At 51.9% G+C, this 15,893-nt stretch overlaps 1 protein-coding gene across 2 annotated transcripts in view; it reads left to right on the top strand.

Annotated features, from left to right (window-relative positions):
- The window catches only part of GCA (grancalcin), a 151,452-nt gene that overhangs the window by 89,683 nt on the left and 45,876 nt on the right, over positions 1–15,893 (top strand). For both annotated transcript variants that reach the window (XM_030208708.1, XM_030208707.1), the window contains exon 6: positions 3,758–3,871. In XM_030208708.1, coding sequence (XP_030064568.1) covers positions 3,758–3,871 — 114 coding nt within the window. The remainder of the gene's footprint in view (positions 1–3,757; positions 3,872–15,893) is intronic.

The raw sequence follows: 15,893 nt of genomic DNA, 5'->3' as shown, positions 1-15,893 counted from the left end.
AATGCTAGGAAAGCGAATAGAATGTTGGGTATTATTAGGAAAGGTATGGAAAACAGGTGTGAGGATGTTATAATGCCGTTGTATCTCTCCATGGTGCGACCACACCTTGAGTATTGTGTTCAATTCTGGTCGCCGCATCTCAAGAAAAATATAGTAGAATTGGAAAAGGTGCAGCGAAGGGCGACTAAAATGATAGCGGGGATGGGACGACTTCCCTATGAAGAAAGACTAAGGAGGCTAGGGCTTTTCAGCTTGGAGAACAGACGACTGAGGGGAGACATGATAGAGGTATATAAAATAATGAGTGGAATGGAACAGGTGGATGTGAAGTCTGTTCACGCTTTCCAAAAATACTAGGACTAGGGGGCATGTGATGAAACTACAGTGTAGTAAATTTAAAACAAATAGGAGAAAATGTTTCTTCACCCAACGCATAATTAAACTCTAGAATTCGTTGCCGGAGAACGTGGTGAAGGCGGTTACCTTGGCAGAGTTTAAAAAAGGGTTAGACGGTTTCCTAAAGGACAAGTCCATACACCGCTACTAAATGGACTTGGGAAAAATCCACAATTCCAGGAATAACATGCATAGAATGTTTGTATGTTTGGGAAGCTTGCCAGGTGCCTTTGGCCTGGATTGGCCGCTGTCGTGGACAGGATGCTGGGCTCGGTGGACCCTTGGTCTTTTCCCAGTGTGGCATTACTTATGTACTTAGCCCTGACTGCCCCAGATTTGCTTTCAGTCTGGTAGCACCTTAGACAGTGAGGCCTGCCTCTCCTTATCAGATGGGAAGAAATTTGTAGAATTTGTTTTTGTTTACTCTGGCTTGGCTCTGAACACTGTTCAGGTTTAAACGAAGTATGTAATTTTAAAAGGAACTTTTACATACTAATGTTAAAATTATACTAATGTTACATACATAACATTAGTATAATAACTTCACAGTATTATACTAATGTTATGTAAAATAATGGAATACACAGGAATACAATGCCGCCCCTAGGCAAATGATAAATTAGGCCACTGCATTAATAACATAGTACTACAGTGCTATTGTACCTGTGTATATATATATCTAACTATATAAATGACAAGTGACCGACTCACCTGTAAATGCTTAGTAGAGACTTCCCTCTCTGTCCCGCCCTCGCGTCAAGACGTGATGACGTCAGAGGGCGGAACAGAGAGGGAAACGGATGCTGCCGCTGGAGCCTGGAGATGAAGCAACATCGCCGGCACACCAACCTCCGCCCCCCTCCGTATCGGGCCCCCTGCACTGACATTGCTTGGCTAGTCAGAATACTGAACATGCTGCGTGATACCCTTAATGGGTGAATGACTTGGAACTACTTTTTTCTGTCTCTACTGGTTGATGGACATAATTCGTTTGGTAGGACTCAAGGAAAGAAAATTATAAGTTAAGACATTTTTCATTTATCTGCCACACTATTAAACAATCTTCCTCTTGTGTTCTTCCCAAATGGTTTGTAGTCATTGGAAGAACCAGATGTCATGTCCCCCACCCCTGCAGAATCTTCTCCAGGGCACCGTTTCAGTAACTTGAAGTGTCCTATGTTGCTCTTCACTTGAAAAGTTTGGGGACCTCCAACTTTCTGTAATCTCTGTGGGGAGTGGGAGTGGGGTCTTGCTGCTGCTTGACTATACTGGAAATCGTAAACTGTTAGGCTGTATCCAAACTGGGTGAATTAAACATCCCGTAAATAGGCAAACAAGCTTAAACAGAATTTTAAAAAAATTCCCATGCTGTTTGGGGAATTTGGGGCCTATAGCATGATTTTCTTTCCTGTTGATCATTGTAATTTCTTGTTTCCTTTTATTTTCATTTTGTACCTGTTACTAATTTTAATATGTAATTCTACTTTAATGGTTTGTAAACTTCATATAAGTAATGCCATACTGGGAAAAGACCAAAGGCCCATCAAGCCCAGCATCCTGTCCCCGACAGCAGCCAATCCAGGTCAAGGGCACCTGGCAGCTTCCCAAACATACAAACATTCTATATATGTTATTCCAGAAATTGTGGATTTTTCCCAAGTCCATTTAGTAGTGGTTTATGGACTTGGCTTTTAGGAAACTGTCCAAACCCTTTTAAAACTCTGCCAAGCTAACCGCCTTCACCACATTCTCCGGCAACGAATTCCAGAGTTTAATTATGCGTTGGGTGAAGAAACATTTTCTCCAATTTTTTTAAATGTACTACACTGTAGTTTCATCGCATGCTCCCTAGTCCTAGTATTTTTGGAAAGCGTGAACAGACGCTTCACATCCACCTGTTCCACTCCACTCATTATTTTATATACCTCTATCATGTCTCCCCTCAGCCATTTCTTCTCCAAGCTGAAACGCCCTAGCCTCCTTAGTCTTTCTTCATAGGGAAGTCGTCCCATCCCCGCTATCATTTTAGTCGCCCTTCGCTGCACCTTTTCCAATTCCACTATATCTTGAGATGCGGCGACCAGAATTGGACACAGTACTCGAGGTGCGGTTGCACCATGGAATGATACAACGGCATTATAACATCCTCACACCTGTTTTCTATACCTTTCCTAATAATACCCAACATTCTATTCGCTTTCCTAGCCGCAGCAGCACACCGAGCAGAAGGTTTCAGTGTATTATCAAAGACGACACCCAGATCCCTTTCTTGGTCCGTAACTCCTAATGTGGAACCTTGCATGATGTAGCTATAATTCGGGATCTTTTTTCCCCACATGCATCACCTTGCACTTGCTCCCATTAAACATCATCTGCCATTTAGCCGCCCAGTCTCCCAGTCTAGTAAGGTCCTTCTGCAATTTTTCACAATCCTCTCGCGAATTAACGACTTTGAATAACTGTGTCATCAGCAAATTTAATTACCTCGCTAGTTACTCCTATCTCTAAATCATTTATAAATATATTAAAGAGCAGATGGTATGGCAAATAAAAATGAAACTTAGACCAACATATGTTTTTGCATTTTAAGTTTTGTCATATTGTGATTTTGAGGCTCTTTTTAAGCAAATATGACACACATTTTGTATTTCTCCAGTGATTTGGTTTTATTTAAGCAGAAGTTTAAAAGGGTTTTAAATTACATGAAGTTTTATTTATCCTAATTGCTACATAGTGTGTAATAGGCCCATGTAGCTAAAATTACTAACATGCGATACTAAGTTAGCACACATTGTTGATGCTCTTAATGTGTGTTATTACTTATGTCCCATTTTATGCACTGGGGTCTAGTTACTGATGATGTGTGTTAACAGTGCATATGTTAGTAACTCCAGCTGTTGATCAGCTAATGATGGCTGAAATTAAGATGGGGCCAGGTGTTGACCCTGTGGGCTAGAGCTTTATAAGTCATGCTTATAAACAGTTTTCTATGTTTGCAAAATGGAAGATTTTTATGTTGATTGAATTTACTTTTGGAACATGAAAATAGGGTTCAGTGGTAGCGCTGTTTATAAAGAATTGTTTCTGATCTAAAACCAAATGCTTCTGGAAAGTGGTCCAAACTTATGCGTATCCAAGAAGCACGTGGAATTTACCACATGCAGTTTGAGAGTTTAATGCTAGGTTTCACACCAAGTTTAATGCATAGAATTTGTTTCTTCCAGTGCATTTAGAGGCTGTCCATTGTATGTAAGTAAAATCAATACGCAGTTTTATCTCCAGGAATATTTGTAAGTTGTAATACTCTTTAAGGTTCTTAAGAGGTTCTTACAGTATTTTTCTTGCCTTTTTTTGTTTTTAGGATATAGGCTAAGTCCTCAGACGTTAAATACAATAGTGAAACGTTACAGCAAGAGTGGTAAAATCATTTTTGATGATTATGTAGCTTGTTGTGTAAAGCTACGGGCGTTGACAGGTATTTTTACATGTTTTTATTTGATTTGTATATAAACCATTTATATTATAACACTTATATAGAAAACAATTACTAGAATTGTGTGAATTATACTGAGGTTTTCTGTATGAAGAACAATTTTTAGTTTACATTGTAAGCTTTTAAGACCAAATATAGGGACCCTTTTTACTAAAGCACATTATTTGTGCACTTAATTTTTGCTGTTAAATCACAGTGAATGCCCGATAAATGCAAAAGCTGTAATTGTAGGGGATGTGCCCAGTATGTCTTGTGCAGTTACCACACTGAAATATTCTTTCTCCGAGGACAAGCAGGCTGCTTGTTCTCACTGATGGGTGACGTCCACGGCAGCCCCTCCAATCGGAAACTTCACTAGCAAAGTCCTTTGCTAGCCCTCGCGCGCCCGCGCGGCCGTCTTCCCGCCCGAAACCGGCTCGAGCCGGCCAGTCTTCTTTTGTCCGCACTCGGTACGGTCGTGTTTTCGCTGTGTCGAGCCCCGGAAAGTCGACCTCGCGCGTCCAATTTATTTGAGCGTGTTTTTTTCCTTGGGAAAGTTTTCTCTTAGTCGGGAAGTGCTCCGGAAACCCCCTGCCGGGTTTCATGTAAATCCTCCCCGTACTTCCAGCTTTTTGCCCCGGTAAGTTTTCTTTCGTCGTCGGGGTAGGCCTCTTTTTGGCCTCGGTCGAGATTTTTCTCCCTCTAAATTTTGGTGCTTCAATTTTCGCCATTTCGGCTTTTGATTTCGCCGGCGTGATTTTTCCGCCCATGACATCGAAGCCTTCCAGCGGCTTCAAGAAGTGCACCCAGTGCGCCCGGGTTATCTCGCTCACTGATCGACACTCGTCGTGTCTTCAGTGTCTGGGGGCCGAGCACCGCCCTCAGAACTGCAGTCTGTGTTCCCTGCTTCAAAGGCGGACTCAGGTAGCGAGACTAGCCCAGTGGAACGTGTTGTTCTCGGGCTCTTCGTCGGCATCGGCACCGGGATCTTCGAGTGCATCGACGTCGTCAGCGTCCAGACCATCTTCCTCGGCCGCCCCTGCATCGAGTGCATCGAGGCATCGGGCCTCTGCATCGGCGCCGAGACATCGGATAGCTGCATCGACGTCGGTGGTACCAGGACCTCGTCTGCTGATGTCGTCGGACGGTGGTGCATCGGGTGGAGTGCAGGTGAGGGCTGTCCATTCCCCTGCTGGTGGCGGTGAGCCCTCGGGTGGGTCTCCGCCTACCCTGAGGGCTCCTGCGGTACAGCCCCCCCGAGATCGACCTTCTTCAGTCTCGGCCCCGAGGAAGCGACGGATGGATTCGACGTCCTCCTCGTCGGTGCCGGGGAGCTCCGGTGACATGCTTCGGAAGAAATCGAAGAAGCATCGACACCGGTCTCCTCCCCGTGTCGGCACCGAGAGCTCTGGGTCGCCGAGGGATTCGGCACCCAGCAGGCATCGGCACCGAGAGGACCGCTCACCCTCTGTTCAAGAGGTGTCGATGCGCTCCGCTCTGGACAGCCCGGAACAGCCTCCACGCCCGGAACAGGTACTGACGTCGACGCCTGCATCGACCTCTCAGCCTTTCTCTGCAGCCACTCTAAACGAGAGCCTCCGGGCCGTTCTCCCAGAGATTCTGGGAGAGCTGTTGCGCCCTACCCCTCCGGTACCGGCGGTGCTTGCGCCTCCGGTACCGTCGAGCGTGGCGCCGGCTGGCCCATCGCCCAGGTTGAGGTCCCCGACGTCGGTACCGCGTGCGGTGCCGACCGCGGCCACCTCCCAGGAAGGCTCCCCGACCACGTCGGCGGAGGGAGCTTCGCCGATGCGGGCAAGGGAGTCTACCTCTCGACGCCCCCATCGTGGACGGGGTTCCACGGAGTCGAGCAGGGCGAGGTTGCAGACACAGGTCCGGGAACTTGTGTCTGACACCGAGGGTGAGGCCTCGTGGGAGGAAGAGGAAGATCCCAGATATTTCTCTGACGAGGAGTCTGAGGGTCTTCCGTCTGATCCCACTCCCTCTCCTGAGAGACAGCTTTCTCCTCCCGAGAGTCTGTCTTTCGCTTCCTTTGTCCGGGAGATGTCTACGGCCATCCCCTTCCCGGTGGTTGTGGAGGACGAGCCCAGGGCTGAAATGTTTGAGCTCCTGGACTATCCTTCTCCACCTAAGGAAGCGTCCACTGTTCCCTTGCACCATGTCCTGAAGAAGACATTGCTTGCGAACTGGACCAAGCCATTAACTAATCCCCACATTCCCAAGAAGATCGAGTCCCAGTACCGGATCCATGGGGACCCAGAGCTGATGCGCACTCAGTTGCCTCATGACTCTGGAGTTGTGGATTTGGCCCTAAAGAAGGCTAAGAGTTCTAGGGAACATGCTTCGGCGCCCCCGGGCAAGGACGCTAGAACCTTAGACTCCTTTGGGAGGAAGGCCTACCATTCCTCTATGCTCGTGTCCAAGATCCAGTCCTACCAGCTCTACACGAGCATACACATGCGGAACAATGTGCGGCAGTTGGCGGGCTTGGTTGATGCTCTTCCCCCTGAGCAAGCCAAGCCTTTTCAGGAGGTGGTCAGGCAGCTGAAGGCGTGCAGAAAATTCCTGGCCAGAGGAGTTTATGACACTTTTGATGTTGCGTCCAGGGCCGCTGCTCAAGGTGTGGTGATGCGCAGGCTCTCATGGCTGCGTGCCGCCGACCTGGAGAATAGACTCCAGCAGCGGATTGCGGACTCGCCTTGCCGTGCGGATAACATTTTTGGCGAAAAAGTCGAACAGGTGGTAGAGTCTCTCCACCAGCGGGACAACGCATTCGACAAGTTCGCCCGCCGGCAGCCTTCAGCTTCTACCTCTACAGGTAGACGATTTTTCGGGGGAAGGAAGACTGTTCCCTATACTTCTGGCAAGCGTAGGTACAATCCTCCTTCCCGACAGCCTGCGGCCCAGGCTAAGCCCCAGCGCGCTCGCTCTCGTCAGCAGCGTGCGACTCAGCAAGGCCCCGCGGCTCCCCAGCAAAAGCAAGGGGCGAGCTTTTGACTGGCTCCAGCAGAGCATAGCCGACATCCAAGTGTCAGTGCCGGGCGACCTGCCTGTCGGAGGGAGGTTGAACGCTTTTCACCAAAGGTGGCTTCTCGTAACCTCCGATCAGTGGGTTCTCCAAATAGTCCGGCAAGGATACACCCTCAATTTGGCCTCAAAACCTCCAAATTGTCCTCCGGGAGCTCAATCCTACAGCTTCCAGCACAAGCAGGTACTTGCAGAGGAACTCTCCGCCCTTCTCAGCGCCAATGCGGTCGAGCCCGTGCCATCCGGGCAAGAAGGGCTGGGATTCTATTCCAGGTACTTCCTTGTGGAAAAGAAAACAGGGGGGATGCGTCCCATCCTAGACCTAAGGGCCCTGAACAAATATCTCGTAAAAGAAAAGTTCAGGATGCTTTCCCTGGGCACCCTTCTCCCCATGATTCAGCAAAACGATTGGCTATGCTCTCTGGACTTGAAGGATGCCTACACACACATCCCGATACTGCCAGCTCACAGACAGTATCTGCGATTTCAGCTGGGCACACGCCACTTCCAGTACTGTGTGCTACCCTTTGGGCTCGCCTCCGCGCCCAGGGTGTTCACAAAGTGCCTAGCTGTGGTAGCAGCGGCGCTTCGCAGGCTGGGGGTGCACGTGTTCCCATATCTCGACGATTGGCTGGTGAAGAACACATCCGAGGCAGGACCCCTGCAGTCCATGCAGATGACTATTCGCCTCCTGGAGCTTCTGGGGTTTGTGATAAATTACCCAAAGTCCCATCTTCTCCCAGTGCAGAAACTCGAATTCATCGGAGCCCTGCTGGATTCTCGGACGGCTCGTGCCTATCTCCCAGAGACGAGAGCCAACAACTTGTTGTCCCTCGTCTCGCGGGTGCGAGCGTCCCAGCAGATCACAGCTCGGCAGATGTTGAGATTGCTGGGCCACATGGCCTCCACAGTTCATGTGACTCCCATGGCCCGCCTTCACATGAGATCTGCTCAATGGACCCTAGCCTCCCAGTGGTATCAGGCCGCTGGGGGTCTAGAGGACGTGATCCACCTGTCCACGAGTTTTCTCGAATCCCTGTTTTGGTGGACGATTTGCTCCAATTTGACTCTGGGATGTCCCTTCCAAATTCCTCAGCCACAAAAAGTGCTGACCACGGATGCGTCTCTCCTGGGATGGGGAGCTCATGTCGATGGGCTTCACACCCAAGGAAGTTGGTCCCTCCAAGAACGCGATCTACAGATCAATCTTCTGGAGTTGTGAGCGATCTGGAACGCTCTGAAGGCTTTCAGAGATCGGCTGTCCCACCAAATTATCCAAATTCAGACAGACAATCAGGTTGCCATGTACTATGTCAACAAGCAGGGGGGCACCGGATCTCGCCCCCTGTGTCAGGAAGCCGTCAGCATGTGGCTCTGGGCTCGCCGTCAGGGCATGGTGCTCCAAGCCACATATCTGGCAGGCGTAAACAACAGTCTGGCCGACAGGTTGAGCAGGATTATGCAACCTCACGAGTGGTCGCTCAATTCCCGTGTGGTGCGACAGATCTTCCAGGCGTGGGGCACCCCCCTGGTGGATCTCTTCGCATCTCAAGTGAACCACAAGGTCCCTCAGTTCTGTTCCAGACTTCAGGCCCACGGCAGACTGGCATCGGATGCCTTCCTCCTGGATTGGGGGGAAGGTCTGCTGTATGCTTATCCTCCCATACCTCTGGTGGGGAAGACTTTGTTGAAACTCAAGCAAGACCGAGGCACCATGATTCTGATTGCTCCCTTTTGGCCGCGTCAGATCTGGTTCCCTCTTCTTCTGGAGTTATCCTCCGAAGAACCGTGGAGATTGGAGTGTTTTCCGACCCTCATCACGCAGGACGACGGGGCTCTTCTGCATCCCAACCTCCAGTCCCTGGCTCTCACGGCCTGGATGTTGAGAGCGTAGACTTTGCCTCTTTGGGTCTGCCAGAGGGTGTCTCCCGCATCTTGCTTGCTTCCAGGAAAGACTCCACTAAGAGAAGTTACTTCTTTCATTGGAGGAGGTTTGCCATCTGGTGTGACAGCAAGGCCCTAGATCCTCGCTCTTGTCCTACACAGACCCTGCTTGAATACCTTCTGCACTTGTCTGAGTCTGGTCTGAAGACCAACTCCGTAAGGGTTCACCTTAGTGCAATCAGTGCATACCATTACCAAGTGGAAGGTAAGCCGATCTCAGGACAGCCTTTAGTTGTTCGCTTCATGAGAGGTTTGCTTTTGTCAAAGCCCCCTGTCAAGCCTCCTACAGTGTCATGGGATCTCAATGTCGTTCTCACCCAGCTGATGAAACCTCCTTTTGAGCCACTGAATTCCTGCCATCCGAAGTACTTGACCTGGAAGGTCATTTTCTTGGTGGCAGTTACTTCGGCTCGTAGAGTCAGTGAGCTTCAGGCCCTGGTAGCCCAGGCCCCTTACACCAAATTTCATCACAACAGAGTAGTCCTCCGCACTCACCCTAAGTTTCTGCCAAAGGTCGTGTCGGAGTTCCATCTGAACCAGTCAATTGTCTTGCCAACATTCTTTCCCCGTCCTCATTCCTGCCCTGCTGAACGTCAGCTGCACACATTGGACTGCAAGAGAGCATTGGCCTTCTACCTGGAGCGGACACAGCCCACCAGACAGTCCGCCCAATTGTTTGTTTCTTTTGACCCCAATAGGAGGGGAGTGGCTGTAGGGAAACGCACCATATCCAATTGGCTAGCAGATTGCATTTCCTTCACTTACGCCCAGGCGGGGCTGGCTCTTGAGGGTCATGTCACGGCTCATAATGTTAGAGCCATGGCTGCGTCGGTAGCCCACTTGAAGTCAGCCTCCATTGAAGAAATTTGCAAAGCTGCGACGTGGTCATCTGTCCACACATTCACATCTCATTACTGCCTGCAGCAGGATACCCGACGCGACAGTCGGTTCGGGCAGTCAGTTCTTCAGAACCTGTTTGGGCTTTAGGATCCAACTCCACCCCCCGAGGGCCCTGTTTGTTCTGTTCCAGGCTACACTCTCAGTTAGTTGGTAAATTTTTTAGGTCAATCTCAGTTATGTCCTCGCCGTTGCGAGGCCCAATTGACCAATGTTGTTGTTTTGAGTGAGCCTGGGGGCTAGGGATACCCCATCAGTGAGAACAAGCAGCCTGCTTGTCCTCGGAGAAAGCGAATGCTACATACCTGTAGAAGGTATTCTCCGAGGACAGCAGGCTGATTGTTCTCACAAACCCGCCCGCCTCCCCTTTGGAGTTGAGTCTTCCCTTGAAGTGTATTGTCTTGCTACATACTGGACTGGCCGGCTCGAGCCGGTTTCGGGCGGGAAGACGGCCGCGCATGCGCGCGAGGGCTAGCAAAGGACTTTGCTAGTGAAGTTTCCGATTGGAGGGGCTGCCGTGGACGTCACCCATCAGTGAGAACAATCAGCCTGCTGTCCTCGGAGAATACCTTCTACAGGTATGTAGCATTCGCTTTACACGTGTTAAGAATATTCGCAATTAGCGTGGTTTCACTTAAGCCTTCCATATCATCATGCTGATCAATCCATAGACTGGTGGGTTGTGTCCATCTACCAGCAGGTGGAGATAGAGAGCAATCCTTTTGCCTCCCTATATGTGGTCATGTGCTGCCGGAAACTCCTCAGTATGTTCTCTATCTCAGCAGGTGGTGGTCACACACAGCAGCAGCTCTGGCTAGGCCTCCAAGCCTAATTTTTAGGTTTTGTTGAGTGCCTAGGGTTGAGGGCTCTTCTTGAGGAAGTGCAAACCTGGTGGCGCCAGGTCCCTCCTTTTCTCCCCCCTCCCGCTGGCTCCGTAAAAAAAAAAAAAAAGTTTGGACGTCCTTAAGGGCGTTTATTTCGACGTTTATTTAAACGTTTATTGCAGCTACTCACTGGGACACCAGGTCGTTACAGCTCGGAGCGAGAAGCAGGTAATTTTTACCTTTTTATAGCGGGCAGGGGGTTCCCCCGATTGATCTCCACGTGGCCTATGGCGTCGGAGGGCGAGGGCGCGAAGAATCGCTCCCCGGACCGCGTGTGCGCTTCTAGCGGGGATGCGGGGGTTTTAAAGTCTGATTCGCCCTTGTTGGGTGTCAGTTTGGAGGCCGGTCAGTGTCCCGGGTCTTCCTCCGGCGCGGCGGTTTTTCCCGCCATAAACGCCCATCCCCCGCTGCTCGCCTCCGCCATCTTGGCCGGCCACTCTGCTCGGACGGCTTCTTCTTGGGCCGCCCTTGAGCTGGGAGACGTTCATGCCATGGCCGCCCTTGATTTGGGCGACGGCAAAAAAGCGGCTAAAGTTAAGCGCCGTTCTTCCCGCGCGGCTCCTTCGCGGAGTGTCGCGCCGGATGCCATCTTGGATGCGCAGCATGGTTCTCCCCCGCTCTTGCGAGCGCCGGTTGAGGGTGCGTCTAGGGCTGTGGCCCAGGCTGCTGAATTGCACAGTTTGGGGGGGTTTCTCCCCCGAGTTTATTTTGCTGCTGCATCAGGCCTTCCTTATGCAGAACGCTGCCCTTCTCCCTTGTCCGATAAAGGGGTTGAGGCCCCCGGAAGTAAACGCCCTCGGGTGGATGCCCAGGCCTTAGGGGACGCTGTTTCCTCTGATGTAGATGAGGGCAGCGTATCTGAGTTCTCCCAACGGTCCTTTGGGGATTCCTTGGAGGAGACGGATTCCCGCTCGGATGGAGCGGATGACCCCTCTGCAGCACGGATCTTTCGCTCGGAGGATTTGCCCAACCTGTTAATGCAGGCCATGAGCATTTTGAAGATTTCCTCTCCGGAGGACGTCTCTCCCTCAGCCCCTGTTGGCTCCGCCATTATGCTGGGGACGAAGCGCCCGCCTAGAACCTTCCACGTGCATGATGCCATGCACACCTTAATTTCGGCTCAATGGGATGTCCCGGAAGCGAGCCTCAAAGTGGCTAGGGCTATGTCCCGCCTCTATCCTTTGCCTGAAAGTGAACGTGAGGCCTTTATTTGGCCTACCGTGGATTCTTTAATCACTGCGGTGACTAAGAAAACGGCGTTGCCGGTGGAAGGTGGCACGGCACTAAAGGACGCCCAAGACAGAAGATTGGAAGCGGCTTTAAGGTCGTCCTTCGAGGCGGCTGCCTTAAGTTTGCAGGCCTCAGTTTGCGGCTCCTATGTGTCCAGGGCGTGCCTGACGGTGCAGCGGGCTTCCCCCTCGGATCCTTCCTTGAGGGCTGACTGACCGGCCCTGGAATCGGGCTTGGCATATTTGGCAGACTTACTGTATGATGTCTTGAGAGCCTCGGCTAAAGGCATGGCTCAGACAGTCTCTGCGCGGCGCTGGCTTTGGCTGAAACATTGGTCTGCGGACCACGCCTCTAAGTCCCGCCTGGCTAAGTTGCTTTTTAAAGGCAAGCTGCTCTTTGGGGTCGAGCTGGACAAAATTGTGACCGATCTCGGCACGTCTAAGGGCAAGAGGTTACCAGAGGTCAGGGCTCGGGCCAGTGCTCGCCCCAGTATCTCCAGAGGACGGTTTCAGGAAGCCCGTCGGTACCGCCCGGGCAAGTCGGGCTCCTCTGCCCCCTCTTCCTTCAAAAGGAACTTCTCCCCCAAGCAGCATTCCTTTCGCAGAGATCGCCGTCCCGGAGGTACGCCCTCCGGTCCTCCCCCAGGGTCTCGTACCCAATGACGGGGTCCTGGTCCATGGCCCAGTGCAGATTGGAGGACGCCTGCCCTCGTTTCTGGGCGAGTGGACCAGAGTAACTTCAGACGCTTGGGTGCTGGAAGTCATCAGAGACGGCTACAAGTTAGAGTTCTGCCGACCCTTAAGAGACGGGTTTGTACTCTCTCCCTGCAAGTCTCCGGTCAAAGCTGTGGCAGTGCAGCAGACCTTGGACAACCTGATACGCCTGGGTGCGGTCGTTCCGGTGCCAGAAAATCAGATTGGCAAGGGACGTTACTCCATTTACTTTGTGGTACCAAAGAAAGGAGGTTCTGTCCGGCCTATCCTCGACCTCAAAGGGGTCAATCGGGCCTTGAAAGTGCGGCACTTTCGCATGGAGACTCTCCGCTCTGTGATAGCGGCAGTGAAGGCAGGAGAGTTCTTGGCTTCCTTGGACATCAAGGAAGCGTACCTGCATATTCCCATCTGGCCTCCTCATCAACGCTTTCTGCGTTTTGCAGTCCTGGGCCGACACTTCCAGTTCAGAGCCCTCCCTTTCGGGTTGGCTACTGCTCCACGGACCTTCTCCAAAGTAATGGTGGTCATCGCGGCCTTCCTGCGAAAGGAAGGAGTACAAGTCCATCCTTATCTGGATGACTGGTTGATCCGAGCCCCCTCTTATGCAGAGTGCGGCAAAGCTGTGGACCGGGTGATTGCTCTTTTGAGCTCCCTGGGGTGGATCATCAACTGGGAGAAGAGCCAGCTGCGCCCGACTCAGTCCCTGGAGTATCTGGGAGTTCGATTCGACACCCAAGTGGGCAGAGTGTTCCTGCCAGACAATCGGATTGTCAAACTTCAGGCTCAGGTGGACCAGTTCCTAGTAGCCTCTCCTCTTCGGGCTTGGGACTATGTGCAGCTGTTGGGCTCTATGACGGCCACGATGGAAGTAGTGCCCTGGGCCAGGGCTCATATGAGACCACTACAACTCTGCTGCAGCGCTGGACTCCGATGTCGGAGGATTATGCTGTGCGCCTTCCCTTGGACCCAGCAGTGCGCAAGGCGCTGAGCTGGTGGCTGCAGACAGACAAGTTGTCTGCAGGAATGCTTCTGGTGACCCCGGAGTGGATTGTCGTCACCACGGACGCCTGTTTGACGGGCTGGGGAGCCCACTGTTTGGGAAGGACAGCGCAGGGGCTCTGGTCTCCTGCAGAGGCAAAGTGGTCTATCAACCTCCTGGAACTCAGAGCCATTCGGTTGGCGCTTTTGGAGTTCATCCCGGTACTGGCGTTGAAGCCAGTACAGGTCCTGTCGGACAATGCCACGGCTGTGGCCTATGTCAACCGCCAGGGAGGTACCAAGAGCGCCCCTCTAGCCAAGGAGGCCATGAATCTATGCCAGTGGGCGGAAGCGAACCTGGAACAGCTGTCAGCGGCCCACATTGCCGGAGTCATGAATGTCAAGGCGGACTTTCTCAGTCGCCATACCTTGGAGCCCGGAGAGTGGCAGCTATCTGCTCAGGCGTTCTTGGACATCACGAAGCGCTGGGGCCAGCCGAGCCTAGATCTGATGGCGTCATCGGCCAATTGCCAAGTGCCGCGCTTTTTCAGCAGAGGACGGGACCCTCGATCTCTGGGAGTAGATGCTCTTCTCCAACAGTGGCCGACACAAGAGCTTCTCTATGTGTTCCCGCCCTGGCCCATGTTGAGCAGGGTGCTAGACCGGGTGGCAAAGCATCCGGGCCGGATAATCCTGGTGGGTCCGGACTGGCCCAGACGTCCCTGGTATGCGGACTTGATCAGGCTCTCAGTCGATGATCCTCTGCGGCTGCCAGTAGAGCAGGGTCTGTTACATCAGGGTCCCGTGGTGATGGAGGATTCCTCCCCCTTTGGTCTTACGGCCTGGCTATTGAGCGGCAGCGTCTGAGAAAGAAGGGCTTCTCAGACAAGGTCATCGCCACTATGCTGAGAGCGAGGAAGCTCTCTACTTCTACTGCTTACGCCAGGGTTTGGCGTACCTTTGCAGCGTGGTGTGAAGCAGGCTCACTTTCTCCCTTCACTGCTCCAATTTCTTCAGTGTTGGCGTTCCTGCAAGTAGGTCTGGAGAAAGGCCTGTCGCTCAGTTCCCTTAAAGTCCAGGTAGCGGCTCTGGCTTGCTTCAGGGGCCGCCTGAAGGGTGCTTCCCTGGCTTCGCAGCCAGATGTGGTGCGCTTTCTCAAGGGAGTTAATCACCTGCGCCCTCCTCTGCACTCAGTGGTGCCTGCGTGGAATCTCAACCTGGTGCTAAGAGCCTTGCAGAAGCCGCCTTTTGAACCCTTGTCTAGGGCATCTCTGAAAGACCTGACGTTGAAAGCAGTCTTTTTGGTGGCTATCACTTCAGCCAGAAGAGTTTCCGAGCTCCAGGCACTCTCATGTCGAGAGTCTTTTCTGCAGTTCACTGAGGCAGGAGTGACTATTCGCACAGTGCCTTCCTTCCTGCCCAAGATTGTTTCTCGCTTCCATGTGAATCAGCAGCTCTGTCTCCCTTCCTTTCGTAGGGAGGACTACCCAGAGGAATACTCTGCTCTCAAATATCTGGATGTGAGACGAGTCATCATCAGATACTTGGAAGTGACCAATGATTTCCGGAAATCGGATCATCTGTTTGTCCTGTTTGCGGGTCCTCGTAAGGGTCTGCAGGCTTCTAAGCCTACAGTGGCAAGATGGGTCAAGGAAGCCATTGCAGCGGCTTATGTGGCCGCAGGGAAGGTGCCGCCTATCCAGCTGAAGGCTCACTCCACTAGAGCTCAGGCGGCCTCGATGGCAGAGGCCGGCTCTGTCTCCTTGGAAGAAATTTGCAAGGCGACAACTTGGGCATCAGCCCATACCTTCTCCAGGCATTACCGCTTGGCTGTGGCTGCTCGGGCGGAGGCCCGGTTTGGAGCTTCAGTGTTGCGGTCAGGGATTTCAATGTCCCGCCCTGGGTGAGTACTGCTTCGGTACATCCCACCAGTCTATGGATTGATCAGCATGATGATATGGAAGGTAAAATTATGTATCATACCTGATAATTTTCTTTCCATTAATCATAGCTGATCAATCCATAGCCCCTCCCAGATATCTGTATTGTTTATATTCTGGTTACATTTCAGGTTCAAGTTTAGTCTTCAGTTCCTGTTCAGGAGGACTTCGTGTTCAAGTTTTTCAATGGATTCTTCAAGAGTTGAGACGAGTTTGTGTTACAGTGAGCTGCTGCATTCCTCTCCCCTCCGTTTTACGGGGCTGGATTGAGACATAAATTCTGCCGGCGCTCCCTCCCGCTTCGTGCGGCAGTAGAGCAGCTTTGTACCCCTCCCGCTTCGGCGGTGTTAGGGTCAGTCAGCTCCTGTTGCGGTTGCAGGATAAGCCAGATCCC

The sequence above is a fragment of the Microcaecilia unicolor genome, chromosome 7 (assembly GCF_901765095.1).
Source record: "Microcaecilia unicolor chromosome 7, aMicUni1.1, whole genome shotgun sequence".
Classification (NCBI taxonomy): Eukaryota; Metazoa; Chordata; class Amphibia; order Gymnophiona; family Siphonopidae; genus Microcaecilia; species Microcaecilia unicolor.
Note: the sequence above shows the minus strand (reverse complement) of the source record. Positions and strands in the feature narration are given on the sequence as shown.